Source organism: Strix aluco, chromosome 5 (genome assembly GCF_031877795.1).
Source record: "Strix aluco isolate bStrAlu1 chromosome 5, bStrAlu1.hap1, whole genome shotgun sequence".
NCBI lineage: Eukaryota > Metazoa > Chordata > Aves > Strigiformes > Strigidae > Strix > Strix aluco.
The window spans coordinates 12,758,685-12,785,996 of record NC_133935.1 but is presented as its reverse complement, the minus strand read 5'-3'; the positions used below and the strand labels follow the sequence as shown (position 1 = coordinate 12,785,996).

At 35.6% G+C, this 27,312-nt stretch overlaps 1 protein-coding gene across 2 annotated transcripts in view; it reads left to right on the top strand.

Annotated features, from left to right (window-relative positions):
• The window catches only part of KDM7A (lysine demethylase 7A), a 74,106-nt gene that overhangs the window by 22,486 nt on the left and 24,308 nt on the right, over positions 1-27,312 (top strand). For both annotated transcript variants that reach the window (XM_074825980.1, XM_074825979.1), the window contains exons 2-11: positions 4,396-4,481; positions 10,453-10,570; positions 11,439-11,599; positions 13,422-13,563; positions 13,827-14,013; positions 14,683-14,845; positions 18,276-18,363; positions 19,102-19,208; positions 22,301-22,392; positions 26,641-26,730. In XM_074825980.1, the coding sequence (XP_074682081.1) occupies positions 4,396-4,481; positions 10,453-10,570; positions 11,439-11,599; positions 13,422-13,563; positions 13,827-14,013; positions 14,683-14,845; positions 18,276-18,363; positions 19,102-19,208; positions 22,301-22,392; positions 26,641-26,730 (1,234 nt within the window). The remainder of the gene's footprint in view (positions 1-4,395; positions 4,482-10,452; positions 10,571-11,438; positions 11,600-13,421; positions 13,564-13,826; positions 14,014-14,682; positions 14,846-18,275; positions 18,364-19,101; positions 19,209-22,300; positions 22,393-26,640; positions 26,731-27,312) is intronic.

The window sequence follows — 27,312 nt, the reverse complement described above, 5'->3', positions numbered from 1 at the left end:
AAATCAATATCTGATTGTAAAACAATATCTATCTAACAATATCTGTTGAAGCAGTAGACGTTCCTGTGATGGCTTGTCACGTTTCATCATCTGCTAGGTGAAGCTTATAGGTACAAAGTGTCATGCTGGTGTTGAGAGAAGTGGAAGCTACTGTGGGAAACTTCATAAGAAGTGCAGTTACATCTAGGAAGGAGAGTCTTATTAGATTGTTTTTCACATGCTACTGAAAGAGGTGAAAAAGGAGCTTATGGAATTGAAGTGATGGGGGAAAGGAACAGGAGACGCAGTCCAAGAGGATGGTCTCCTGTGTACGACCCAGCTTCTCAGCAAATTAACTTGTTTTTGTATGTTGAGAATGATCCATCTGTTTTCTGCAGTCCTTTTATTACATCATCGAGAATTGCTTACATCTCTCACTTTTCAAGATTTATATTTTCAGTATGCCTTATATACAGGAAATCTCAGAAATTTCCTAGTAGGAGTATCTTGCTGACAGTTGATAATCTGGCCTGTTAGTCTCTTCAGCTGTGACAATTATATTTGGAAAATGAACATCCAAACTTTACTCATACCTTGACTTTTGTAGTGCTACGTGTGTAATCGTTCCCTTTTATACTTGGAATTTTATATAATGGTAAAGTATATACACTGCTTGATTTAATAAGATAAAATAGCTTTTCAAGTAGTCATGTCCCTTTAAGGACACCAAAAATAAGGCTTTGAATTAAGAGTGCTTTGGATTTTTTTTCTTAAACCAGAATTCTTTCAGTCATACCAACAGAGGCAGTTAAATGATTTCTAAGATGTTGTGGTCGTGCTTGATAACATCAGAAGTAGGGAAGAGAAGCCAGACTGGATGGAGATGAAGCAGGTATTAGATTTGGCAGGTGCAGCAGCCTGTGTGGTGACTGACATGAATCCAATACTTGTTCACAACGTTGCTCTGTTGTAGGACAGAAGAGATGCCAGGTGCCTTAGGTAGCTTACTATGTACAGCTGTGCAGTCTTCAGGAATAATGCTTCCTGTAAATGTTTTGGACTTCTGCGAACTCCTTGTACAAGGCATTCCAACATAATTGTGAAGTAGTTGTTGAATCCATCATACTGAGTTATCCGTATTCACCTTATCTCTTAAATTCTAAAATAATAGCAATGCTGCAACAGAGAACAGCCTCTGCAGGACTTTTTTTTCCCTATGAAAGAAGACTTATTTTCTCTCTACAGAAAAGCAGAGATCCATTGGTATCTATCAGATATGTTAGTCTTCTGATTCTTTTTGATTTATACTTGCTCCTTTTACATAGCTACAAATATAATAATCAAATGGAAAGTTGAGACTAAATCAGAAACATTCACCTGCTAGTGAGATTTAAGTCTGAAGCATTGGTTGCTCGAACTTCGAGTGGCAAGGGATTTCTTGCCCGGGGATGGGCTTGTTCTTGTATGTGAAAAAGCTTAGCACTTCCCTGATTCTTCTACTACCTCCTCCTGACCTCACCTTGATACTAGACACCTCAGGGAAGTTATGAAAGTTTGACCACTCAGAGGCTGATATCATGGAGGCTATTTTAACTAAATTTTTCTACACTGCTACAGCATCTAGAACCCTTTCAAGTAAAATTGGGCCTGTTCAAGCCTTCAAACTTCATGAGCAGAATTAGAAATGTATTTTTGCATAGTCTCCTAGAGTTGTGGCTTTTTTTTTTTTTACTATTATTGTATTGTATTTTATTTTTTATTTTGTAATACTGTGAACTTTTCACCATTCCTGAGGATAAGTCTACAGCCTCCCTGCAGGAGATGAGCAATTCAGAAACTAGGTAATATATACTAAAGACATGTCAGCCCAAATGGATGGTGAGGTGAAGGGTAATAATGATATTTCATTCGGAAAGACATCAGTGGATTGAGAGTGTTACTGTGTTTGAGTATGTTAATGCTTTTCAGGGTTTCTGCTACCTCTTGGTGACCTTGCTTTGATGCTTGAGGTCTGAAGTTGCACTTACCTCAGTGATTGATTGCTTACTAGTAGCCAGAATGATTAATGTCAGATTCATCTGTGTACGTTGGAGGAAGGGATTCAGGAAAAGTGACTTGTAATGGTGCTGTATGTGATTGATATGCTCTGTGGCATTCCTTGGCAACGCTTGTTCTTGCAGATGTTGGCACCTCATTTGCCTTTTGCATCAGTCAGGTGTCTGCTACTAGGTTCACTTCCAGTATCTCCCAGTTAGTGTTTTGCCTTTCCAGTCCTGAGTTTAGAGCATAAATAGTAGACTGAAAATGTTTGCTTTCTTTATTGAATGGCTATTCTAGCTATTCTAATACTGTTCCAGTGTTGCCTGCTGCCTCTGTACACACAGCCCCATGTGCCTTCATGAAAGGTTATGGAATTAATCAAGTCAGAGAAAGTGTTTAGTACTTAACAGAATTTTTGCTTTATTTTCAGGCTATCTGTAACATTCTGTAAGAGACAATAAAATTAACATTCTTAACCAGAATATGACAGTTGTCAAAACTTGATTGTGTGTTTACCTTGATGCCAAGTTCTTCCTGTTAGTCAGCAAGATAATCTGGGATTATGGCAATGAATGTATCGGGTAAATGCCAAGAAAAAGGAAAGGGAGTAAGTGAAGTTTTCCCATGGAGTACTGTGTTTCACTGAGTAATTGTGCAAAATTGATCAAGATAGAGTCCAACATAAGTATCTTTAGCTGTTCAAAATTCAGAAATTTAGCTAAAATAATAGGATGGATTCCTGAGGATGTATAAAACCAGCCTTCTCATTTGGGGCTTTTAGAGTGTACATTTTAAAACAGTTTTCTTATAATACATAGGATTATGAGTCACTCATCTATTCTATAAAAAGAGAGAGAACACAAGCAGAAGGAAATGGGACATGCATTTTTAAAGACTGCTTCTGCCTTCCTTTTTGTTTATATGTCAGCTGAATTTTCATGTAATAACAATTCCTGTAGTTGTGGTCTTAAAACAGATACTAAATATTGCAAGAATTGTGATGAACTGTGGCAGCTGAGTTTTGTGTTTAGATTTTAAAATAGTATGTATATAAAAAAGCTATACAGTTTCTAAATTTCATGTGGTATGTAGCGAATGGAGAAGTAGAAGAACCAGCTGAATCTGCTTACAGAGAATTCAGAATGGTGTATTTATTGGTAGTGACACGGGAGATGCTCTTCAGTTTCAGATTTGATTTGTTTTTTGGTGTGCTTTGAATGCTAGACTGCTTAGTATATTGTTTTGGCAGCATGTACTGACACTTACTGGAGCATGTCAGCAGTTTTGGCACTAGATTGCTAGGGAAAAGACTTCGTGTAGCTGGATCATTTCAAAGCGTCAGTGTTTGAACTGTCATTAGACTTTTGATATGAAATGGATTACCTGAATCCATCACTGTTCAAGTTCTCCTGTTACTAGAATGCATTGAGTATAAATACCTAATTTTGGTGTAAAGGTTCAATTTTGTAGTATTGCTTCTGTGTTATAAAGTCAGCAATTTTGTAAGTGTCAATGAACTTCTGAAAGAACTCTGCCAGAATTCAGATTCTACCAGCAAGTAGGGATTTTTTTTTTCCTTGAAAACTTTGTGCGAAAGCACATCATCTCCAATTAACCTCTAGTGTTTCAACCTCTGAGAAAATGTACTTAATTCTGACTAAAAGTTGTGTTATTTAGATATACACCATTGTAGATGCTTTGTCATGACTATTATAAAGATCTTAAACTTTAATCCTACTTTGACTGTTTTATCTGGGAAAAAATGTGCACAGGGAAAACATTACATCTCTCAAGTGCTCTTTGAAATACTTGTTGCTATTTTGAAACAAAAACACTGGTTGCTTGTGTAACTTACATAGCTAGTACTAGTAGTGTAAAGATTTCAGGAAGGATATGAAAGCATTCTTCATTGATTTGTCTTGGGGAGTGGGAGTCAGTTATGTGCTTTTTGCAGGAAAAAAACCAGAACACCCCCCCCCCCATCTGTGATCTTCTATAAATCAGCAGCACGTAGACCAGAATTTTTTTGAAATTGTAACTTCTATAATGAAAATTGCTTGAATGATTTTGCATAAACTGTTTCCTATAATTAGGATCAAAGCCTCTTGGGGTGTTGACGGGTAACGGTATATATTGTGGAATCATTTTTAAAGAAATTTGATTCTGTTTACTTTTTTTTTAAATGGCATTCTCTGTTCAGTGATAAATTATTACTCAGAATTTATGTGGCAACCCAGTAGTTGAGATAATTTGCTATCTCATTACAATTTTGTAGATTAAGCATGTTCTTGTAGAAATTTAAGATTTAATTATTTTTTAGCTTGAAAAATAAATCTTGCATGTATCCTCATTAACATTTAAAAAATATTATTCCAGCTGTGTTGGGGTAGAGGAGCACCATGCTGTTGACATTGATCTATACCATTGTCCCAACTGTGCAATTCTCCATGGACCTTCTTTAAGTAAGTATGGGTTATTCAAACTTTATTTTACACTTCCAGTCTCTCTTCTCTCCATGTACAATTGAAAAAGACTGTTCAGAAGAACATTCAAGATGAGTTTGATTATTTAGAAGGTACTGGTTCTACATGACTAACTCTGAGATGATAAAAACCCCCCCCCCAAAACAAACAAACCATCCTGAAAGGTTCCTTGATCTGCAGATGTAGATAGAATAAAATATAAGCCACTGCTATAGATTAGAGAAATCAAAGTGCACAGAGTTAGAAGAAAAAAATCTGGAGTTAACAGAGAGTGGGAGATTGAAAATCAGGGAATCATGGTATGCGTTTTTATTTTTTTAAAAAAAAGGGAAAATCCAAAAGATAGCTTAAGGTTCCTATATTTTAATTGTTAAAATTCTAATACCTGGGAAGGCAACTTTGAGAAAATGTAGGAGTTAGCAGTTTTACCTTTCTTGGTGTTTGTAGGCTATATGCCACAACAGTCCAGTGAAATCTGAGAATATGAACTTCCGGTGGGTGTTTGTTTTGTTTTGTTTTTTTCCTATTTATATCCTTGAGAGTTACACAGCTCCAAATTTCAGGTTTCTGATTTATAAACAAGTTTCCACCAAGGTCCTCATGCAGGTTTTTTTTGCCAGAAGTCTGTGGAACAGAGCAGCAAGAGACACCTCTTCTTTGGTTCTTCTTTCAGTAGATAAATTTGCTGTAGAGATCTGCAGTGGAAAAACAGAACAGTTTTTGTCTTTCTGTAACTACTGACAGGATCCTGCTTTATCCGACTCCCTAGATTTTTGCCTATGACTTCTGTTCTCAAAAGGAAACAGTGTAAAAATGAATTTCACCTCTCCATCAATGAATTAAGTTTCCATGTTTAAACCTGGAAAATGTTTATATACATGGTGTATCTTTAACCTCCAAGCAGTAAGTCATGGTCATTTGTGTTTTCTAGTGCATGTTTTGTTTTTTTTTTTTTTTTTCTTGAAGACCACATAGTGATTTATAGTCAGCAACAACTTAAGATCTAGAATCTTTTCAAAGCTGAATTTACTTTACCATTTAGAAATTAGTTTAAAATCACTGCAGCCTCCTCTTGTGGAGTATGAACAAAGCGATAAAGCGTCACTTATTGATGTAATTAATGTATATTGCATGATATGTATCTTGTATAGTATGTGAGTTCAGGGTTAGATACTCTTAGGTTAGGGACTAAAAGGTAAGGTAAATGACGTTTTACATGCTTGTAGTTTTTAGTATTCAGGTTGTTATTTTCAGTTAAAAATCTTGTCTCTCCTGTAAATCAGAATACAAATAACAGCCATTTCTTTCCCTACTTTTCTGCCTGTTGTTTCTGTGGAATGGAGGGACTAGGAGGAGGAGAAGTAGGGGATCATATTGGACTTCCAAAATAATAAACTACTAAATTTGGAACTTTTTTCTTTTCTTGATTTGAGAGAAGTAGTATGCGTCACTGTGATGCCTGTGGATAACCTTTCTTTTAATGCAGTCTGCTAGCTCTAATGCAAACTCTGTCTCACCTGCAGCAATTTGACAGTAAGATAGTGATTTTTGTGTTGAAAGTCTTTTCAAAATACAAAAATCTGCGGTAAAAATTATCCTTATTACTTCATATTGCCTCAAGTAAGTAGATCATCTAGATTTAGGAGAAGCTTCAGACATGTCACTTGTCAACCCAAGCAGAGGTGATATATTGAAATATGTCTTCACCTGGAATTTTATTAATTGTTCTCAGCTAAACTGTCAGTGGTTTGCGCTCCACTTACTTTAGCGTTTAGAGAGACTGATAATGTCTCATGACTTCAGGTGTTGCAGCAGTGCTCCAGAGTGCTTCAATCATATGAAATTATGTAAGTAAAAAAAGCATTTTTATTTACAGCTTTGTATTCTAAAATCCCTTTGTCTAAAGGAGTTTTGAAAGAGACAAAAATTCAGCTGTTTAAGAGGGCACGTATATCTGTGATTTCAGCAGACACGTGTGTATAATCCCATCTAATCAAAAGATGTAGTGCAAAAAATTTACTAAAAATATGCAAGAAACACATACTTCATGCTACCAAATGGATGGTTACTTTCAGTATCCTACAAAATTATTTATGTAAAAGTTCCAATAATGAAAAGAAAGCTACTGCATAGTTAGATGTGAAGATCAAATTAACCAATCAATTTCTTCTTGTATTTAAAAAAAAAAAAAAATCCTCTTGATTTGGAAGAGCAACAGTTTTACGAGACCTTTAGTAAGTGGTCATGTGTATGACATGCTAAATAATCCTAAAATGCTAAATAATTAAAAAAAAAGAGCATTTTAAAAAACCAGTAATACACTATGAAGTTTTATTAGCTTATTTGGTTTAGAGTCGACATACTATATTTTGTTATTTTCAAAGTTTTCTCAGTGATCCTTAAGTCTGAAAATGCTCTCTTTGCATGAGTGTTGGGAGTCAGGTCTGTCACCAGACTCTAGAATCCAGAGCTTTAAGAGAACACGAGGTGCAGTAAATGTTAACAGGACTGTGGTTGTCAGGGCATTACTTTCTTAATCTGGTTTTACCTTCTCAAACTCTGTAAATACCCTCCCACCTATTTTTTTGACTGTGTTAGTAATGCCAGTGTTTGGTCTGAGTTGACAATATGAGATGATGTGCCAGACCTTAGAAGTGGTGATTTACTGTATGCTCCTTAAAATTTTTCAATCTTCCTATGCTAACATTTCTCTTGCTGTTTTGGTCACTGGGAATCACCTAGAGGACCACTTCCAAGACTTGGGGCCTCATTGTACAGATGTACAGTCCGCATTTGAAGTCCAGCATGTGCCCTCTGAGACAGACTAGTAGTGTGAGAAGACAGGGAATAGTCTTCGCCTAAAGTAGGTACAGTTACTGGGCCATTGTTTTTAGTGTGTAAGGAATGTAATTTGAAAATAGCTTTCTGCTTACTTTTCACAAAAACTGCCAGCATACTCCTTCCCTTTTCTCAACCCCCCTGCAACTGTCTAGTATACTTTTAGTGTGTGTATTTTTAGGGTTGTCACAGCGGGTTGTGCCTCAGCTTTTAGGAACAGCAAGGGTGAACGCTAGTTCCTTCCACTAGTTTGGAGTGATTGGGAGGGGAAGGTGTTATATATGTGCATTGTAACTTATGTAGGGTTTTTTCTTTAATTTGAGTGTGAGGATCCTTTCAATTAAATTATTTTTCTTGCAACTGTTATTGTAATGTTTTAAGGGGTTATAGAAGCTATAGAATTAAGAGATACGTAAGTGGAAAAAGTTTTCGTTACTGTTTTCTGTTCTTTGGTGTTCTCTTACTTATGGAAGAGTGATGTACATTGCCAAGTACTAAGTAAAAGAATTACTCTGATTTCTGATTTTTAAGTATTGGAAAGACAGATTTTTAAAAGTTGGTTCTGTGCTATAAAATCTCTTAAGCAGTTGTATCATCTTACAATTTTAATGAGCTGTTATAACAGCAGTGAATTTATGAGAAACTACTCTGTTGCAAATTAGTATTAGCCACTAATTTCTTATATTATTATTTATGACTGTGAAAATAGCTTTGAAAACTTAATAAACCTGGCTTCATTATTTATGAAGTTTTACTGTATTTGGATAGTTGTCTCATTAAGCAGGCTCTTCAGCACTGGTTTTCAGGTTAGCAAATAGCTATAAATGTCAGTTTATTCCCTTAAATGTCTTCTAAAGGGTACGTTTTGTCACGCCTGTAGGAAACAGCTTATCAGTAGGAATAATTACCTCTTACGTGTAATGACTGTAAGATATCAGTTATTCCTATATAACCAACTGTTCTTTCTGGATAAGCAGCATTTTTTTTTTTCTTTTTAGAAACTACTTTTTTTCCCCCCCTCTGAAATCCTTAGCTTCCTGTTACTGTTAGCTGTGTTTTCAGTAGCACTTTTTTAGATTTTGAGTGCATCATGACTTTGGTAAACTTAAGGATGATCTCTTCCATAAAGTTCAAATTTGTATTAATATAGTTGTTTAGCTGGGTGTTGTATTTGCATTACTGTTTTGTATATGCCTGTAAAACGTCATTTGTGTTGACAAGTAACAGTAGCTTTTCCCTCTTCTGGGTTTCCTTAGCAGATGTAACTAAATTTCTGCCTTTGTATTAGTGGTTAGATTATAGATCTGCTCTCAGTATATCTTTCTGGGGCAGTCATCCAGCAGTGACTATCTAATGCTGTGGACCAGAGTTCGGCTCTTTTAGGAAAAACTGAAACGCAACCTAAAAATGACTGTAGCCATAGTATGTTTCTTAGCGTGGTAAATGATGTACTGGTAAGTCAATAGAAAGGTATGAAGTTCAGCACTGTTGGAGTTTCTTTCCCAGATGAGGTGGTGGTCCTTTTTGCTGAGGCACCTGTTGGGAATTTAAGAGCTTCTCAGCCTGTTGAATGTTTGAGGACAAGAGATGCAGGTTTATTTGTATAGAGAGAAAGTGCTGCAAAGTTCATTTTGCTAACAAATAGGTGACACAATCAAGGGCTTCCTTTCAAAGCAGTAAACTTGTGTTCTTTATAAATGAAGATACAAAACGAGTGGTAAATGAAGATGAATTAATTAAATATCTATTATGGAATAATTTGTCATGAAATAATGAAAATTTGAAGACAGGTGGTAAGTTCACCATATCATAAGTCACTTTGTCCTCTGCTTCACTTATGGACAAAAAATTCAAATGGGGAAGCTGCATACAGCTTACAACATTCTAAAATACAGCCTTTCAATATATAGAGGGGGCTTATAAGAAAGACGACTTTTTACCAAGGCTTGTAGTGACAGGACAAGGGGGTAACAGTTTTAAAGTGAAAGAGGCTAGGTTTAGATTGGATATAAGGAAGAAGTCTTTTACGATGAGGGTGGTGAGACACTGGAACCGGTTGCCCAGAGAAGTTGTAGATGTCCCGTCGCCAGAAGTGTTCAAACTCAGGTTGGACGGGGCTTTGAGCAACCTGATCTAGTGGAAGGTGTCCCTGCCTATGGCATGGAGGTTGGACTAGTGGTCTTTAAAGGTCCATTCCAACCCAAATCATTCTATGATTGTATAAAAATAGGTTTTTTTTCTCATTTGCATATTTGTCATTTGTCATGGGGAGACCAACGCAACAGTTTTTGTGAGAATGTCTAGTTTTTCGTTTTCCTTGGCCCTTTAAGTATAGGGAACTTTTAAAAATGCAATTTAGTTGCTATTGAGTTCTCAGTTTCAGATTCCCAAAATTGTAATAGAACATTAATTTATCCTTTGTTCTTTATTAATATGCTGTAACGGTGCATTAAAGCTTCAAGCCACTCAGAAGTTGATTGTTTTGGGGTGCAATGCTTGCGTTGTATGTATTGTGCTTGTGCAGTAAAGATCAGACCTGCCCAAACCAGTTTGTGCCCAGAATTTTTATGGAGACATAAGCAATGCATAAAAGAAAGGTGGTTTGGTTTCAAACAGCAAATGATAGTGAATAGTATCAGACTGGATATGGGTATGCTCATATGGTGAGATAGCACGATGGGGGGATTAGGTCCTGTTAATTCTGTGTTGATACATAAAATGAAATCTATGGATCTTGAAGAGGTTTGATTCTTCTGTTTATTAAAAAAGAAAAAAAGTCTGAGCTTTAGGAAATTAAATTTCTATTTCTAGTTTTGTTGCTGACTTTTTAGATTTGGACAGCTTTCAGGCTGCTGCACTGGATATGGAGTCTTAAATAGTGTATAATGTGCACTGAGGTTCTCACACAGAAGGAGCTATAGAAGTATAGAGGATTACTGTCGGGTGTCCTGAAGATTTCATTGCTGATAGGTAGCATGTCACCTGCATAAACAATAAGGTTTGTTAATCATAGTAATGTGATTGAGGCATGTCTGACTCACTGATGGGATGACTGCTAATCTGAGCCATTTGATTCAACTAATTCAAAGTTTAATCCTCCTGAAATTTGTAGTGAAGAAGAGGAGGAACTGGCACAGACATGACTACACAGAGTTGGATGATGGTTCCAAACCGGTGCAGGCTGGAACACGGACCTTTGTTAAACAGCTGCGGGCTCGCTCTTTCCCAAGGTACTGAAGCTTACTTAGATGTTTTGGTGAAAAAAATAGAGAAAACATTGTCAGCTGAGTGTGTCTTGGGGGGGGGGGGGGCACAACTAACATTTTTCTGCTTCAGAAATTAAGGTCGAGGATGACTTCCTCCTCTAGAATTCCCTCGCTGCTGCCCCATCCCTGTTTCAGATGGATACATTTGCCTTTTCATGGGATAGCTTCCCCTGTTCAGTTTTGCAGGGGGCTATGTTGTCTGTTGGGAGTGCTGCAGGATGGTGTGGGGAGTTTGGGGCTTCTATTTGTTTATTTTTGTGGGGGCGTGGGGACAGTAGCATGAGTGGTTGGGTTTTGTTTTGATTTTTTTTGTGCCTGAACTGTCAGAATATTGTCTGTCTATTCCTCTAGTCCAGGAATAGTCCTCAGTTTCATTCCAAATAACATAAAACATTTATATGAGCTATCTATCCTCACTTCCTTTAGAGGAAAGTGTAGAAACGTGGTTGTACTTTCATCCTGAGCTGTCTGTGATTGGCTTACCGAAACAGTGACTTACAATTCTTTAAAGGAGTTTGTTGTTGTTACCAAAATGTACTTTAATGCCTTCTCTGAGAATTCCTTTTCCCCATCCTTTTCAATTACTGTGTTCAGTCATATTGAAAGACTATGAGTTCCCAGGTTATGCATGACAGTAAATGTTTCCTTGCTGCTTTAGGTTGTTTTCTTTGTCTTTTAGTTAAATGCTTAGTATATTAGTAGTGTGTCCACTTCTTTTGGATTCAGATGTAGCTATTTCCATCTGTCTTCTCCCAAACTATGACATAATTTTTTTTTCAGTAGTACTTGCGGGATGCTTTTCTGTTAATACTCCATTCTTTCTTTCCACCAGTGCTGATGAAGTCATTTTGAAAATGCATGGAAGCCAGTTGACACAAAGATACCTGGAGAAACATGGGTTTGATGTTCCCATTATGGTTCCTAAATTAGATGGTCTGGGGCTCAGACTTCCTCCGCCAACTTTCTCCGTTTTAGATGTGGAACGCTATGTAGGTAAGAGTCACTCTGAGTACTTGCTGTCTGTAAATTAAAATAAATATTTGCATGATTGTAAGAGCTTCCAGCATGCTAAATATATATTCTAAATTGAAGACTACCAGAGAGTAAAATTAAAGCTACAGTTTTTGTTTTGTGGTTTTTTTTTTTCCCCTTTCTCTCTTTTTGTGTGTGTGTGGTAGATATGTGATAGGAGTACAGCCTTACTTTTTAACTTTCAAACATGTTAATTTTGGTGCAAGTGAAACATGGAATGCTGGGGTTTTTTTCTGCTACATGTTGTAAACCAATAAAATGTAGTGACTTTTAAGATTGTTCTCTGTGGGAATTAAATGAATCACTCTATGATCAATAAAATTTAATCATTGGTTAGGATATAGCAAGACAATGTTTTGGGCTCAATAAATTGGTGTTTCTGAATTAAAACTTTCTTCCTGGAAGATTTCCTACCTTGGCTTCCTTTGGCAGGAGAGCTAGAGCTTCCCGAGGACCATTTCTTTCTTATCAGATCTCTTGTTAGTCTGTAATTGTTTCAACCTCATGTAAGTGTGCAGTACAGAAAAATAGAGATCGAGCCAATGGCAGCATGGCATTTCCTGTAACATGTAGTACAGTTGAGATGTCTGTGTATGGCCTTGTCTGTCTTCTTGTGATAACCTAATATACTGATGTGTGCTGAAAGCAGGTTTTCTGTCCATCATTTTACAATGGCACCAGCATATAGGAAAGACGTGGTATATGGAATGTTGTTAACATTATGATAATTATAAACAGTAATGTGTTCTGCTTTAAAGTGTAATTATAATTTTGGTACTTCTGAATCTTTTATTTTGGAATACTGCCTCTTCAGATTCAGAGAGAAAATTGATCTTCTCGTTCTCATACATATATTTTAACGTGCCAGGTTCTCCAGTTTAGAGAAAAAATTGGAATGCCATAGATTTACCTTTCTATTATTGAAATTAAAAATAGGAAGACTTAATAAATACTATTCCAACTGGAATTTATCAATATGATATGAACTTGTGTGTTATAAACATAATTACTTTAAAATTGCATCTAGATACATTCCAGCATTCCAAAATTAATTGTCAAATTTGGCCATTGTATAACTAAATGGACATAAACCAATGACTATTATAACATTGTCATTAGTCCTGTCTCTTGGCTAAAGGTTGCTTCTTGCTTGTCAAGTTCTACAGATGTATTGCTTTAAAATACGTGATATGTAAACCAATCCTTATCTTCAGAAATTAGGTACAGTCATGACAATTACTCAATGAAATTACTGTGTGCTTAGAAGTTGTGTATGTATATAAGGAGGGTGCAAGTTTGATTCCAATTTGCTAAGAATTACAAGCTGTGAGCGATAGGATTTATTTGTAAAGAATTCTCGGTGGCCCTTGTGTTAAATATTCAAGTGCTATGGTGGTGATTAATAGGAAGAGTGAGGAATAGATCTGCCTTGATAACTTTCTCAATCTAGTCTTCCCAATTGCAGCCACAAACTCAATTTTTTTAAAACCAGTTGCAGTCATTCCATACTGCTCTTTTTCTTTTTGGTTAACCACAGAAAAGAGGATTTATTTTTAGAGCGTTTTCAGTTCTGTCCTTTGCTGATTATCGCAATTAAAGTTAGACCTGATAAAAAGTTGGTTTATACTGATCTGTCTCTGTTCCAAGAGAATACTGACAGTAATGGAGTTTTTGTGCAGAAATGCTTTGATAAAGGCTGGGAAAAAGTAAAATTTCTCTTAAACACCTTACTTGGCTGTTTTTATCTGTGGTAGGTTTAAGAAAGTCATCCTATTTTTCACAGGTGGCGACAAAGTGATAGATGTAATAGATGTAGCAAGACAAGCAGACAGTAAAATGAAGCTCCATAATTATATTAAATATTTCACAAATCCTGACCGACCAAAAGTATTGAATGTGATCAGCCTGGAATTCTCAGACACAAAGTGAGTATTGACTTCAATTCCTTGAACATAGGAAGTGGTTTTCACTAAGCTGAACAGTATGTGTAGGAATATGTCTGTAGCGGGAAAGATAGGAGGCTGCATATTTTATGTAGACGACTACTGTGATGTAATGTGGGTATAAAACATTTTTATTAATTCGTAAGTAATAACTTTATAGGAAACAAAAATGTAAAGCTGTCATTTAAAAAGAGGTGTGCTTACTCTTGATTATATTTATGGTTCTTGTTTGTTTGTTTTAAAAGGATGTCTGAATTAGTGGAAGTACCAGATATTGCCAGAAAGCTTTCCTGGGTGGAAAATTATTGGCCAGATGATTCTGTCTTCCCTAAGCCTTTTGTTCAGAAGTATTGCTTGATGGGTGTCCAGGACAGCTATACTGATTTTCATATCGATTTTGGAGGAACATCAGTTTGGTACCATGTTCTCTGGGTATGAAGGCTTCTTGATTTATGACTATGCAAAACAAAGTTTATTCAGTGTGGAGCCGCCTTCTATGGCATTATCACCTGTATGAAATTTTGTGCTTAAAAAGCTGGGGGAGGAGTTTGAAAGTGAATTATTGATTGTTGATGTTGCATTTTTATGCTTTTATTTTAGCATGTTGTTGGTGACTTCTAGACTGTAATTGGTTGACTGATCGTTTTAGTAGGTTGGTAGGTGGCATAGTGAGGTTTTAGTATGAAAAAATTAATTGAAAATCGTTGACATATTCAACTTCTTATTCTGCTCACAAACTTTGACCATGTATGCATCATAGAAGAGGCAACGTGGTTTCATCTTATGTTTTCTCATTTGGCATGTGTGCACATATCCATGAATTGTTTATAAAAGCTGGGATTTTTTTATACTCCAATGAATAGTTTTCGTTGGTTTGTTTGCTTCTTTTACATCAGAAGACACCAACTAGTCAGTGTACTATTGACTAAGCTTTTGGTGGATTATGGTTGTGAAACACTGGGGCTAGGAAGCTCTAACATTCCATAGCAGAAATATGGAATAGTTACCATTTAGGTCAATCTGTTACTTCATTAGGAATGACTCAGAGGTTGCAGTATGCCTCTGGGAGGACATTATTTATTTAATATTTTTGTTTAATAGGGTGAGAAGATATTCTATTTGATCAAGCCCACTGATGAAAATTTGGCTCTGTATGAGTCTTGGAGTTCATCTGTCACCCAGAGTGAAGTATATTTTGGGGACAAGGTTGACAAATGCTACAAATGTGTTGTGAAGCAAGGACACACTTTATTTGTTCCAACAGGTAAGATTTTACCCTTGTTACTAGGACTTAGCATGTTTAGTCACCAGGAGTTAAGACTATCCTAAAATGATTGTGTTATCAACATTTGGTTTCTCCTAAAATTTTGGATAAGAGAGAATAATAAAAAATTCTGAAATTTAGCTTTTCGAAACAATTAATTAGCTTTTTAGATTGCCTGACAGTAATAACAGTTACTAGGGAAAGAAAGGGTGTTTACTACCCAATTATAAGACAACAAATTAAAGCTTAATATTGATATCAGGGAAATAGTTCCAATTCATAGAACACACTTTGTTCACCATTTGATAGATATCCAGACTGAATTCTTACCTTAGTTTTATAATGCAATTTTGTTTTTACAGCTTTTCAATATTGTAAGACTTACTAGGCAAAATTATTACAAAAACATAACATAAAATTCTTACACTGTAGGCTAGAGGATTAAAAATAAAAGTTGAGTGGGGTTTTTGTTGGGATATTTTTTAATTTTTTGTTTTCTCTCAGCAGGAAATCTAAACTGTGGTGGAGCCTGTAGAGAGTCTCTGAATTAAAATGAAAGTGCCCCTAAATAAAAGTGAATAATATATAACTGAATTCATATGTTAACCTTTTATTTTTAATAAAAGGAATTATTTGTAGATATAGTTTATGAAACTGAAGATTTCATAAATTCGTTTTAGCAGCTTCCTTTAAAAATGATGCAGAGGCATGGCCTCTTCTGATTTTCTTTAACGTTTCTTGTACATGTCACCTATTAGCATCTGGTAAATTACAGGACATTTTTAAGAAAAGAGAAACACCAGAACAATTAAGCTTCTTTATTTAAAAAAACACAGAAAAATCCTCCAAACAAAACACACCACCCCAATCCCCCCCAACTCCCAAATACCATAAATATAGAAGTCTTTAAGAGATCAAACCATATTTTGCTAGTAAAGTGAGTGCCAGTTAATTTCTGTATTTTCACTTTTCCAGTCCATCCATATAAATACTTTTTATTACTTTGTAAGATTTGTACTGGGTGCTATCTTCCCTTTTGTTGGGGGAGGAAGCTTTAAATACATGGAGAAGGAAAATGGTGCACAATTCTGCTTCTGGAATAAGCCTTAAAGATTATCTTCAGCACCTTATTCTGTTGTGGACTTTCTAGACAGACTACGACATTTTTCTCACAGCTCAGTTCTCTATCTGTGAGGTTTAGTATTTAGTGTTCTAGTTCATGGCTTGTGCAGAATAAATACTACATGGTGAGGAGCTATATATGCACTTAATATTCCTGAACACCCAGAGCTTTTTAAAATCATATATTTTTGGCAAGAGGTGACATTAATTTTCTATTTATCTAAGTGCAAGGTCATGCATCTATGAACAAAGAATGCAGAATTACAGAATAAAGAACTTTTATTGTGACCCATAGATTTTGAAAATAGTTTCTGCTTCCCGAGTAATCAGCTGAATCTGAGCTCTCACTGTAATGTGGCCAAAAAGAAAAGTATCATAAAATGATAATTTCTGATGTATATGTGTATTTGTGTGTGTATACACATAAAATTATACTTTTTAATGTAAATGCATGTATACACATATGTGTGTATACACGCGTGCGTATTCCCATACATATGATGGAATATAGTGTAAGAACCAATAAATTAAACTAGGTTCCAGGACAGGTGTTTAAACATTGGGAAATTCTGTAAGACTGATTAAAGTCTTTAAAAAAACCCCTGATCTCTATTGAAAACCACTTCTGCTGTTTCTGCTTGCACTGATGCTAGTGAATGTCTTAATTGTTTTAATAATCTCTGAAATATATTCAGAGTAGACTTCTGATTTAAAATTAATTTTGCACGTAGATGAATAACACCTACTGGGAGGCTCTTGAGAGTTATTTAAATATTATTCAAGCTATTCTATGTGTGGTCTACACCAAATTTTCTTGCCTTGTTATGTAGATCTTGATCAAAACTACAGCATAAAAATAGAAAGTAGGAATGTAAAAAAAAATCCTTTAGTTCATACAGGTATGCCATAAAAATCCTTGGTGTTGATGCAACAGTGATGAGGCTTTGTTGTCAGTTTTGTCAGTGTCAGGGGAGGTGTGTGTTTAAAGGATTGAAGTACACATATTTCTTGGAGTCAGAGGTATTAATCTACTGTGATGATGATAAGAGTGAAAAATTGAAACCATATTACCAAGGGCAAAATGCAGCTGATAATACAAGGCAATCTTCTTTGTCCTGCACTTCTCAAAGAGCAGAAGTAAAACTGAACAATATTAATTAAAAAAACCCTTCAGGTTGCATGTGCCATTGTGTTCTACATTCTCACATATACCATTCTGTAACTTGCTTCCTTCCCAGACTACATAGTAGGCATGTTGCTTAGCGTAGTTGCTAGGTTTCAGGTCTTTTTACATGTGGTACCACAACAACTAGATCTGGTTGTTCGTAACTGAATTAGGGCATGGTTTTAATGGTAGTTTGCAATATATAGTTGCAAGTGATTTGGTCTGATCTTGCCTCAAGTTGGGGAGCTTCCTGTGTTTGGACATACTCAGTCAAACCACAAAGTAATCTTCAGACGTATGGCCAACTCATCTTTTGTCAAAAGATCATCTGTATGCATGCAAAATCAGAAAAAAAATCTTGAAAGAAGAAACTCTGTTTGTAGTTTATTTACATTAAAGCTGCATAGTATAAATTTTAAAGGTAACTGTTTTTAATCAGGAAGCTATATCATATGTTCTTTTGTGTACTCACTTGAAGTGATCCAGTACTAATCAGCTAGATTGATAGTATAATGTTGGCTGTGCTTTGCCATGTTGAATAGTGGAGTTCACAAGGACAATATTTCAATTATGTGACAAATTTATATAGTCAGAGTGCCTAGGCTGGCTTTTAAACTGATCGTAATTTCACTGGAATTAGCATGACTGTATTTAGAATAATTAATGGAACTACTTCTGAATTCCTATTTAAGAAACTTCAGTATCACTCTATGACTTTTTTATGCTGTGCAAACAGCTCAGTTACTTTAAGCAACATATAACTATTGACACAAATATAATTTCTATTTTATTTTTATGACTTTATCTTTTGTTCAGTATATTTTTCCTCTCCCAACTTGCTTATTTGTGTTGATTAGAGGGAAAACTTTTGGGAATTTTTGCTTGAAAACTCACTGGTGGTCTTGCATTCCTCCTCCCTCAGTGAAAAATTAATCTTAACTCCTTCAGAAAACTACAGTTCGACTAGATTTCTGAAACACTGTAATTTACATGTTAAAATTTAATTACTTGTTCCTAGCACAGAATACAAATTTGTTTGCTTTTTTTGTTTTCAGATACAGCATTTTTACTTATATGTGTATTTAAAAACAGTCTTAGAGTAATTTATATGTATGTATTAAGTTTTAGAATCTGTCATTTTAGGCTGGATTCATGCTGTGCTCACGTCTCAGGATTGTATGGCTTTTGGAGGAAACTTTTTGCACAACCTCAATATTGGCATGCAGCTCAGGTTAGTTTCAGATCTTCCTATACCTTTTCTTCAGTTAGCAGGATAATCTTTTAATAGATATTTTTCTTCATGCTCTTAACCAGGATCAAATCGGTACAGGCTCTCAAACAGACAATAGTGGCATTTTCAGTTAGAATGTATCAAGCACATACTCTTATTTCACTTCTGCAAAGTTTGTTTCAAAAGCAAAATGAAGGGTACGCAAGAATTTAAGTGAATAAAAGAAAAAAAAAAAGAAAGAAAAACTCTACTTTGGAGATTAGTGTAAGTGAATAAAACGAAACTGAGCAAGCCCAGGTGTGCGACACTGAGTTGAAATGAGCGTCCTCAAGTCAGCATTGCTCTATGGGCAGCTGTATTTAGTTTTTGTCCAAGATGTGGAGCTGTCTTCTAAACATTTTGTTTTTATTTATTACAGTGGAATCCTGATAAAATTCCATCTGTTAAAAGATCACACATTGGGTTTGTATCCTAGTTTTATGAAGTCCAACTTTATTCTTAGAAGTGCCGCAGTCAAACTTGATAAGGTCAGAACCTGGATGAGACCAGAGTTCAATCTTGTCTGTGGTCTTGTTGGGATTTAACTATGTGGTACTTGACTTCTTTTATTTATCATGGCCATGGTTTTTTTTTTTTGGGTTTTATTTTTAACATTGTGTCAATTTGAATGATTGCATAATTGAATAATGAATTTGGTAATTAAAATATTCATGTTTTGTAATATTTCTATGTATTCAGGTGTTATGAAATGGAGAAGAGGCTAAAAACTCCGGATCTTTTCAAATTTCCTTTCTTTGAAGCCATCTGTTGGTTTGTGGCCAAAAACTTACTGGAAACATTGAAAGGTAATCCTTCTTTTGTTTTAAAAGATATACATGTATCTGCTTTTATTTTTATTTTTGTCTCTCTTCGTTGATAATGGAGAAAATTATACCGCTGTTGTGTGAACAAAGGAAACTTTCTAAGCTGAAAAACTAGATTTGGCTATTTTTAATTTTTTTTTAAAGCCACGTTGTTTTTTAACCAAATTTTAGTGAATGCTGCATTGTGACAGTTCTAGATCCAGCAGTTCTTGGTTTAGGGCACTCAGTTCTTGGTTCTTAGCGCACTTGGTGATGCATATAACTAACATTTTCTAGCATGCTACTGGAACCTTTGAACTGTTTAATTAGTGTTTTTTATCCAGTGCTGATGATGTATCTGGTCAATGAAAATATTCTAGCTTATCAAGACAGAGTATCTGAGATACTGGCACAGTGCAGTTATACTACCAGCCAAATAAAATTAATTTGCCATTATCTGAAAAGACCTTGTTAAAAACGATAGAAAACTTACTTCAGTGGCATCAGTTTCTCACTCAGGCTTCTTCTATATCATTTAAGATGTTTGAGTACCCTTTGATAGCCTTTCTCTCCTTTTTTTCAGCAAATGACTCTCCAAATGATCCCACTAACGTATCTGTGGGTTACTTCTTAGTGGCTTCACAGCTAAATGAAGAGGTTTTCTTACCCTTCTACCATTTTCTTTGACCTTTTCAGTCAAACTACCTCTTACCTTCTGCTCTTTGTTGTGAAGGGAAAGGTGTCTGTGAGGGCTTTTGTAGGAAAGATGCATCAGTTCCTATGAGCTGTGTTAAATCATTTATATCAGTGCTTATCAATAGACATCTTGACAGCTTCTTGTTTTTGACAGTTGCCGGTCCTTTCCAGACTTCGTCAACTAGTCCTGTAATTCCTATATCTGTACCCATGTGTAATTGAGCTTGAGGGAGTGTCTGTCTGACTTCACCTTCCTTTCCTCAAATATCTTGTCTTCTGCCTGCTCTATTTCATCCTGATAATAAATGTCATATTCCAAATGATGCATTTCAAAGGAGAGAAATCAACCTTCAGAGGAGGCTGCTGAATTCAGTTTCTGCTTTGGAAGAGATCAAAATCTCATGTAACTTTTTTCTAATATGAAAACACTCATAGCTATTGAAAATTATCTATCTGCTTTCAACAATGGAAGGCATTGAACAACCCTTGTTTTCTAAATGAGCATTTAAAGCTTCTGGATGAACCTAAAGCAACTCAGAATTCTTAACAAATAGAACAAACTTGCAGAAAATTTTTCCTTCCAAGAAAAGAGTATTTTTTCTTGAAAGCTTGCTTTGGTTGGTCTCAGTCCTGCATATTTAAAATTTACAAACTTGTCAGAAGACATAGGATCATTCCTGCTGGAAGAGCTACAGTATATGTTTCTATATCATCTGGCTAACTATGAGTTGTGTCTCATGTTCGTTCCCCCCTTCTTCCCACTCCTCTTTTTATCCCATGACTCCTTGAGTACATAGACTAGGAGCCTCTTGTGACTTGTGTCTTAGGGGAGGGATATAAAGCTTATTCTCATGTTATTTTTAATCTATGGCTTAGCAGATACTTTGTTGCAGAACAATGCTGTGATCTATAAACCCATCATAAAAAATAAAAATTGAGGTTTCTATGGCTAGAGTGAAGATTATATTGCACTTTGGCATCAAGACTCGTGTGAATTAGGTGTTTACTAGTCAGAATCTGTTGTTTTATAACTAAGGGTTGATAGTAATTCGGTTGTGAAAGGTAATGATGATGATCATCTTGTAAAATGTTGAGTGCAGTAAGCACTCAAGTGTTACCCAGGTCAGTAAGCAAAATCAGCACAAATGTATCTTCCTGGTGGTTCTTACGAAATTCTATCAGGGTTGTAAACATTTTGATTTTGTCTCTTCATTGGTAAGAAGTGTTTTATGATATTATAAGTGTTGTGGCATTCACCTAAACTATTTTTCTTTGTAGTTCTTGGGGTTTCAGAATAGGTAACTTGTTCATCTATCGGATACTCATTAATTTCGATTACTCTTGTGTCATGGAGTCTTTTCTATTGCAGCTAAAAATCCAGCCTGTGATGCTGCATTGTATTCTCAAAATTTTATCAGCTGAGTCAGCTAGTGGGCAGGAAGACTTCTGCTGCAACTCAAAGGCCTGTCACTCCTTCTTGTACCCTTTAACAAGTGGGAGGCATCTTTGAGGGAAGAACAGCTGTTTAGTAACAGAGCTTCCCTTTTTCTGCCAGCAGACTAATATATTATCCATAAGAACAGTGTTTTATTAGTGTATTCTTTTAAGGGAATAAAATGACCCAAATAGTTCTAGTGTTGGTCCATTTGCTACTGACAAGTGGAAGTACTGTCAGGAACATGGGAAGAGGTTACAATCTACTTTTGACTGTTTATGGAGGATTTGTCTTTTCCCTTCTTTTTTTTTATGCCATGAAGGAAAAGAGAAAATTGAAAAGAAATTGCAATCACTTGGGAGCACCAGCTTTCCTAAGAAGAGCAGCTTCTGTATCTGAGTGATTTCCAGCCCTCACCCCCTTTGATTTTGGGAGGAAAAATGATGTAAACTGTGTGAGGGAGAACTGTGATACTTGGAAGTGTGACAGAAAATGTTTGGGGAGTGAAAGTGTGCTAGTGTGAACCATTTGCTGTATGGATGGGAATAAGCAATAGGAATTCTAATTTAGAGATGCATCCCACATCCTTCTGGTCCCCTTTGAATAAAGTATTTCTGAATGAAATAAAAGTGATCTATTTCTTCAAATATGCTTTTTCTTGTTCTGTATTTTAGATCTGTTTTGTTCTAATTGACCTTTAGTATGTTGTAAACTATCCCTAATTCACACAAGAATAAGTCAAAAAAAGAAGATTTTTATGGAGAATCACTTTAGGGTTCAGTTGTTTGTTTTGTTTTGCTTTTGTATGTACACAAATACAGGATGTCATGTTTCATTTGCTTGCACAATTTTTCCTTTTTTGTGTTGTTGCATAATGGCAATGCATAATGGGCTGCGGGGTAGGTATCATTGTATTGTTTTCACTGTTAGTCTGTTACTAAATTGGTATCTGTATCCTTTCTAGAACTGAGGGAAGATGGTTTCCAGCCTCCAAGCTATTTAGTGCAAGGAGTGAAGGCTTTACTTACTGCTTTAAAATTATGGATGAAAAAAGAAGTAAGTATACGTGATTTTGTTTGCTATTTTGGTGAGCTTTGTTTTGATTTAGAAGTAAATAAAGGTCTGTGTCCTTTTAAAGTTTAAGATTATTTTTATCTGTTAATGAATACCAAACGACTCAATTGAGAGTATGTGCTGCTGATGTGGGGAAGAATCATCATGACAATTTTATATTCCATTATGCTAATAAAATCTTTTTAGACCAGTTAAGCTCTTGTGTTGTAGCTGATGGAGGTAGAATCTTGCTTCACCATAAGAATGCTAGAGGATAAGCTGATACAGTAGGGCTTTTTTTTTTTTTTTTAGCAGATGTGTTTATATAGTTGATTCATCCTAGTCTGAGGCAATGGAAGGATGGAAAGTCCTGATATTTAGCATTTTCCATTAATGTCAATGCTTTGGAGAGCACATTTCATGTACACCTGTATTGCTGAAGAGTCGGTTTAGATTCAGATGAGGATATTAACTTCAGTTGAATACTGTCCGTGCTGACCATTGGCTGACTCTTGTAAAATCATTAATATGTTGTCTGTGCTGGCTTTTCTGGTGCTCTGCTCTCCAGGAAAGCTTATTTGTTTTGGCACAGCACTGGATCTGTCCTAACTCCATGTGTTTTTTCATGTGCCTGAGCTAATAAGCCCTCTTGGAACATGTGCTTCTGGAAGCGCTGTTCACTGACAGGCAGTTTCGTTCTGACTGATCTTATTAATTCTAGTTTGTTTCTGGACATGCTGACTTGAACTGTCTCTTGGAGATCTGTTTTGGTCTTTCTGCCCACAAGTTCTCCTTGTAAGAGAACTTACTGTGCAACAGGTACGATATTTGCACAGTGCTGCATCCAACATAATGGGCTTCATGGAACTGACCATGAGTTGTAGATGCAGAGGTGGTTGCTCTGTGTGGAATCCTCTAGGATCCAGCCTGTGTAGCATTACTGATTCCAGGTGAACCTTTGCTGCCATTCTGTAACACCTCTGAGTTGATCCTCCAGTGTCTCTTCATCTGGATCAAAAGTAGTTAGTAAGCAGTGTAGCAGTATTTACAGGATGTTTTGCCCAAGCTGTTAAACCGTTTGTGAATCCAAGCGATCTGTGTATCTGTGGTATGGATAATAAGCCAAGTAATCAGACTGCTGATAAATAAGATCAAACATAGCCTGTATAAATCCTTATTTTAATTTGAAATTGGATTGGAATTCGTCTTTTCTCGATTGCTGTAGTATAGTATTGTAGCATTTGTGTACAGTCTAGTAGCTCATTAAGTAGTTTGATTAACACTTCATCTAGAATGTGATATGTTTCCTACTTTTCTGTGGGGAAAAAAAAATAAATTGCACATGCTGCATTCTGAATGCTTATTAATGAGACCTGTGAGTATTCCTAAACCACTGGCTGAACAGATACTTCAGTTGTGAGGAAACTGCACGACATCAGTGATCTAGTCCCAATGTTGTCTGCTGTCCACCAGCTATCATGTTTTGTACCTTATGTTCATCTTTTGTAGCTACTGCTTCATAAGTGAGCTGATCTCTTCTTTGCAGCAAGCCATGTGCGTGATAGGATTGTAGTTGTATGCAGCTGAAGACAGGAGGAGCTTTGTACATTGCTGTATGATCTGCTCATGCTGGGGATTTCAGACAGATTCTAAAAATAAAAAAAGAAAGACAAGTGAATACTCCTCAGATAAGAAGCTACTCATGAGGTTTCACATTTGTATCATGGAGTATGTCTTTTGAAGACATGTAAATTATCTTAATGAATTGTTTTAAATTATTTGCTGGATAATTTTAAACTGATCTTCAGCAGGACAATGGTATCTTCATTTCTGCAGTATTTAAAAACTGCCAAAAATTACAAGATGCTGAGAATAGAGATTGAGTGCTGCTAAAATTATTTTAGTTTTCATGTCTTCATTTGAATTCAGTTTGTGCAAGGCTTTATCAGTATGTGTATCCTCAGATTACTTTGGTGCAGATCATCAGTCTGCATGTTAGGTGATAGACAAAATAATGGTGGTGACCTACCCAGTTGTCTGAGCTCTTGGATTTTAGCTCTGGCCTCCTTCCAGCTTGTATAACCAACAGGTCTCAGATTCAGTTTTTCAGATGTTTGATTCATGTACCAGTAAGATTATTTTGGGCACCTGTTCTGTGTTTTTAAAAAATATATTAATAATTGTTGTAAAAGAAAAAAATAGGGGTTTTCTGTAAGGAGGGAGGGATGTGGGGTTTACTATTTTTATGTTAATTTTTTTTGTGTGCGTTTTTAAGTATTGATATACTTCTTTGTGATGCTAGTCCCCAAAGATGGGTGGATTAATTTGCCTACCAGGACATTTTTTTATCTGTATCCCTTGATTTAAAACAAGTTTCTTTTTCCTCTCTGTATCTCCAACATTTACAAAACCATTTCTTGAAGCTCTTGAATGAATCATAGCTTTTTTCCATTATTTTCTTTACTAGCAATTTACATCTGACATACTTAGGCCATTTTGTTGCTCCTGTTCTCCCTAGTACAAGAGAATTCCTCAGTCCCAAAGGCTGCTCGTTCCTTTTCCAAGAACCAGTATGCAGAGACAACTTAAAAACAAGCTATTTAATAATGATAATAATTTTTCAGACATAGCATCTGTAGGTATTCATATTTTCTGCCCATCCTTTCCTTCTATCAGACTGTTAGGCTATATATTCATTTGAATTTGTTAGCATATTTAAGTTGCTTGGGTGGATTTTTTTTCCCTTTTTTTTCTTTAATAGTTACTCTGCCACAGCATAATTGAGAAAGCTTTGGTGTAAACAGATACCTTTTATAGTGGCAAACAAGTGCACTTGCCAGTGGTACTTAATTTGCTCAAAGTTACTATAAATAATACTGGCAAAATAATGTGCTTCTACAAACTATGTTTGTATTAGGAAGGTTTTTCAGTATTTTTAAAGCAGAGAAACTTCGAAATTGGTGTTTTGGAGGATTGCATCAGTCGCTTCTTGAAGTCTTCATGGGCAGGAAGGCTTTTGGGAGAGTGAAGTTGTTAAATAGAAAGGACTGAATGGTCCTAAAATGACCAGTAACTTGCTGGAAAAATGGTAACATATTTAGTGACAGAAGTGGTGTGTTCCCAAGTGTGAATGTGTAGAGGTGATGCATTCAAAGAATGAGGATGAACAATGGTAAATAATAGCAGCTGATTTACGCTTTCCTATAGAATTAATGGCACTGAAATGAATGATTGTACTGTGGTATACATCCATGTTGGTTGTTTTTTGGGGATAGAGAGCGTTCATTTTAATGACTGAGGGGAAGCCAGGTTCAATGAAATGCACATACGGTATCAAATTGCTTCTAGCAATAATTTTGCTGCTGAATCTCATTTTTGAAGTGTGGGTAGCTGAAAATGTTTGTGGGGTGGTTTTCCATTTAAATAGTCAATTAAAGTGGTAGCAGAATTCATGTCAGTCATTCTGGTCTATGTGTGAGTGCTCTTTTGTCTGTTTAATTCTAACAAATGTGTTTTGAGGCACATTTAAACTATACATAAAAAATATTAAACATTTTTTTACTAGATCTAACTGTAGAGTGGATTTACTCATATTTGGATATATATATATAAAAAAAATATCTCTATATATGAAGTCTGTCTCTGATACTGTTTCAGAGGATTAAAGGGAACATAAACTGTTATGGCTTCCTAAATTTTTTTTATAGGGAATGATTTTTTGAATTGCTTTTTCCAACCTACTGGATTCTAAGTAAGCTAAGAGGGTAATTTTTAAAAGTGAAATGTGAGGCAGATGTCTAAAAATCTACATGTTGCTTACTGATTGTTATTCTTGATTTGCTCTTCAGAATAAATTTTTGCCATAGCGAAATTCCCTTAGTCTTAAGCTGTTTTTAAGGTCATGGCTCTAATGAGTTTCTGAAGTGTGGCTCTATACTGCTAAAGCCAAAAAAAGAAGCTGATTATGGTACGAGGGGGAAAAATAATTAAGTGGTTGTCCGTATGGCTTTGTATTACCCCTTGTTTTGATTCTTAGAGACATTAAGGGATGTCTGCTGCCTTCTAAGGCTTGGACTGGAAGCTTCAGTGTGTGTGCGTGTATCTGCTCTGGCAGTTTGCAGTCGTTATTACAGAAATTAATATGGTTTTTTACTTTTAAATTTTTTTCCCTGTAGATTTGTTTATTTTGTATTACTTCCACTTTTATCTGAAAAATGAATTAAGTATCTTTTCTTCTCCCTTTGCATACAGCTTGTAACAGAACATGCCTTTGAAATTCCAGACAACATTAGGCCTGGGCATCTCATAAAAGAGCTCTCAAAAGTGATTCGTTCTGTAGAGGTAAGAACAGAGGCAATTCTTTATAAGCCTGCAGGAAGAAAACCTTTGAATCAGGGAATTCCATAGTAGTTATGCTTCTGATTGACTGTATTCACCTTTTAATTTATTTAACATTCTTTTAATAATGGAAGATCAAGAGGAAGACTTTTGGGAATACTAAGCTCTGGGCATTTCAGATAAAGAAAACATACAGTGAGGGTGTTTTATGTTTTTTTTAAAAAATATTTTTGATGGTAAAACTAGTTGTAGGTCAGTATTTCTAAAATGTTCTCACTTATAAGTACTTAGAATAATTACTGTGAATATGTTGTTAAAGAGTTTCATTTGAAATTCTGTGCATATTCCATTCTCCTACCCTCTTGTTTGTTAGTTTTAGTCCAGTTGTCATCTCTTTTGCTCTTTTTTCTTACATGTTGTCACTATTTGTTATATAGTCAGTGGTTCTTCAGTTTCTTTTTCCCCCTCCTATACCAGTGTTTTGCTCCTTTATCCCTTAATGAATATTGATTCTTGAAAAATTCTCACATTTGCATGTGGAGAGAACAGTTCTGAGAACTGAAGAGAGATGTGCTCTGCTGGGTA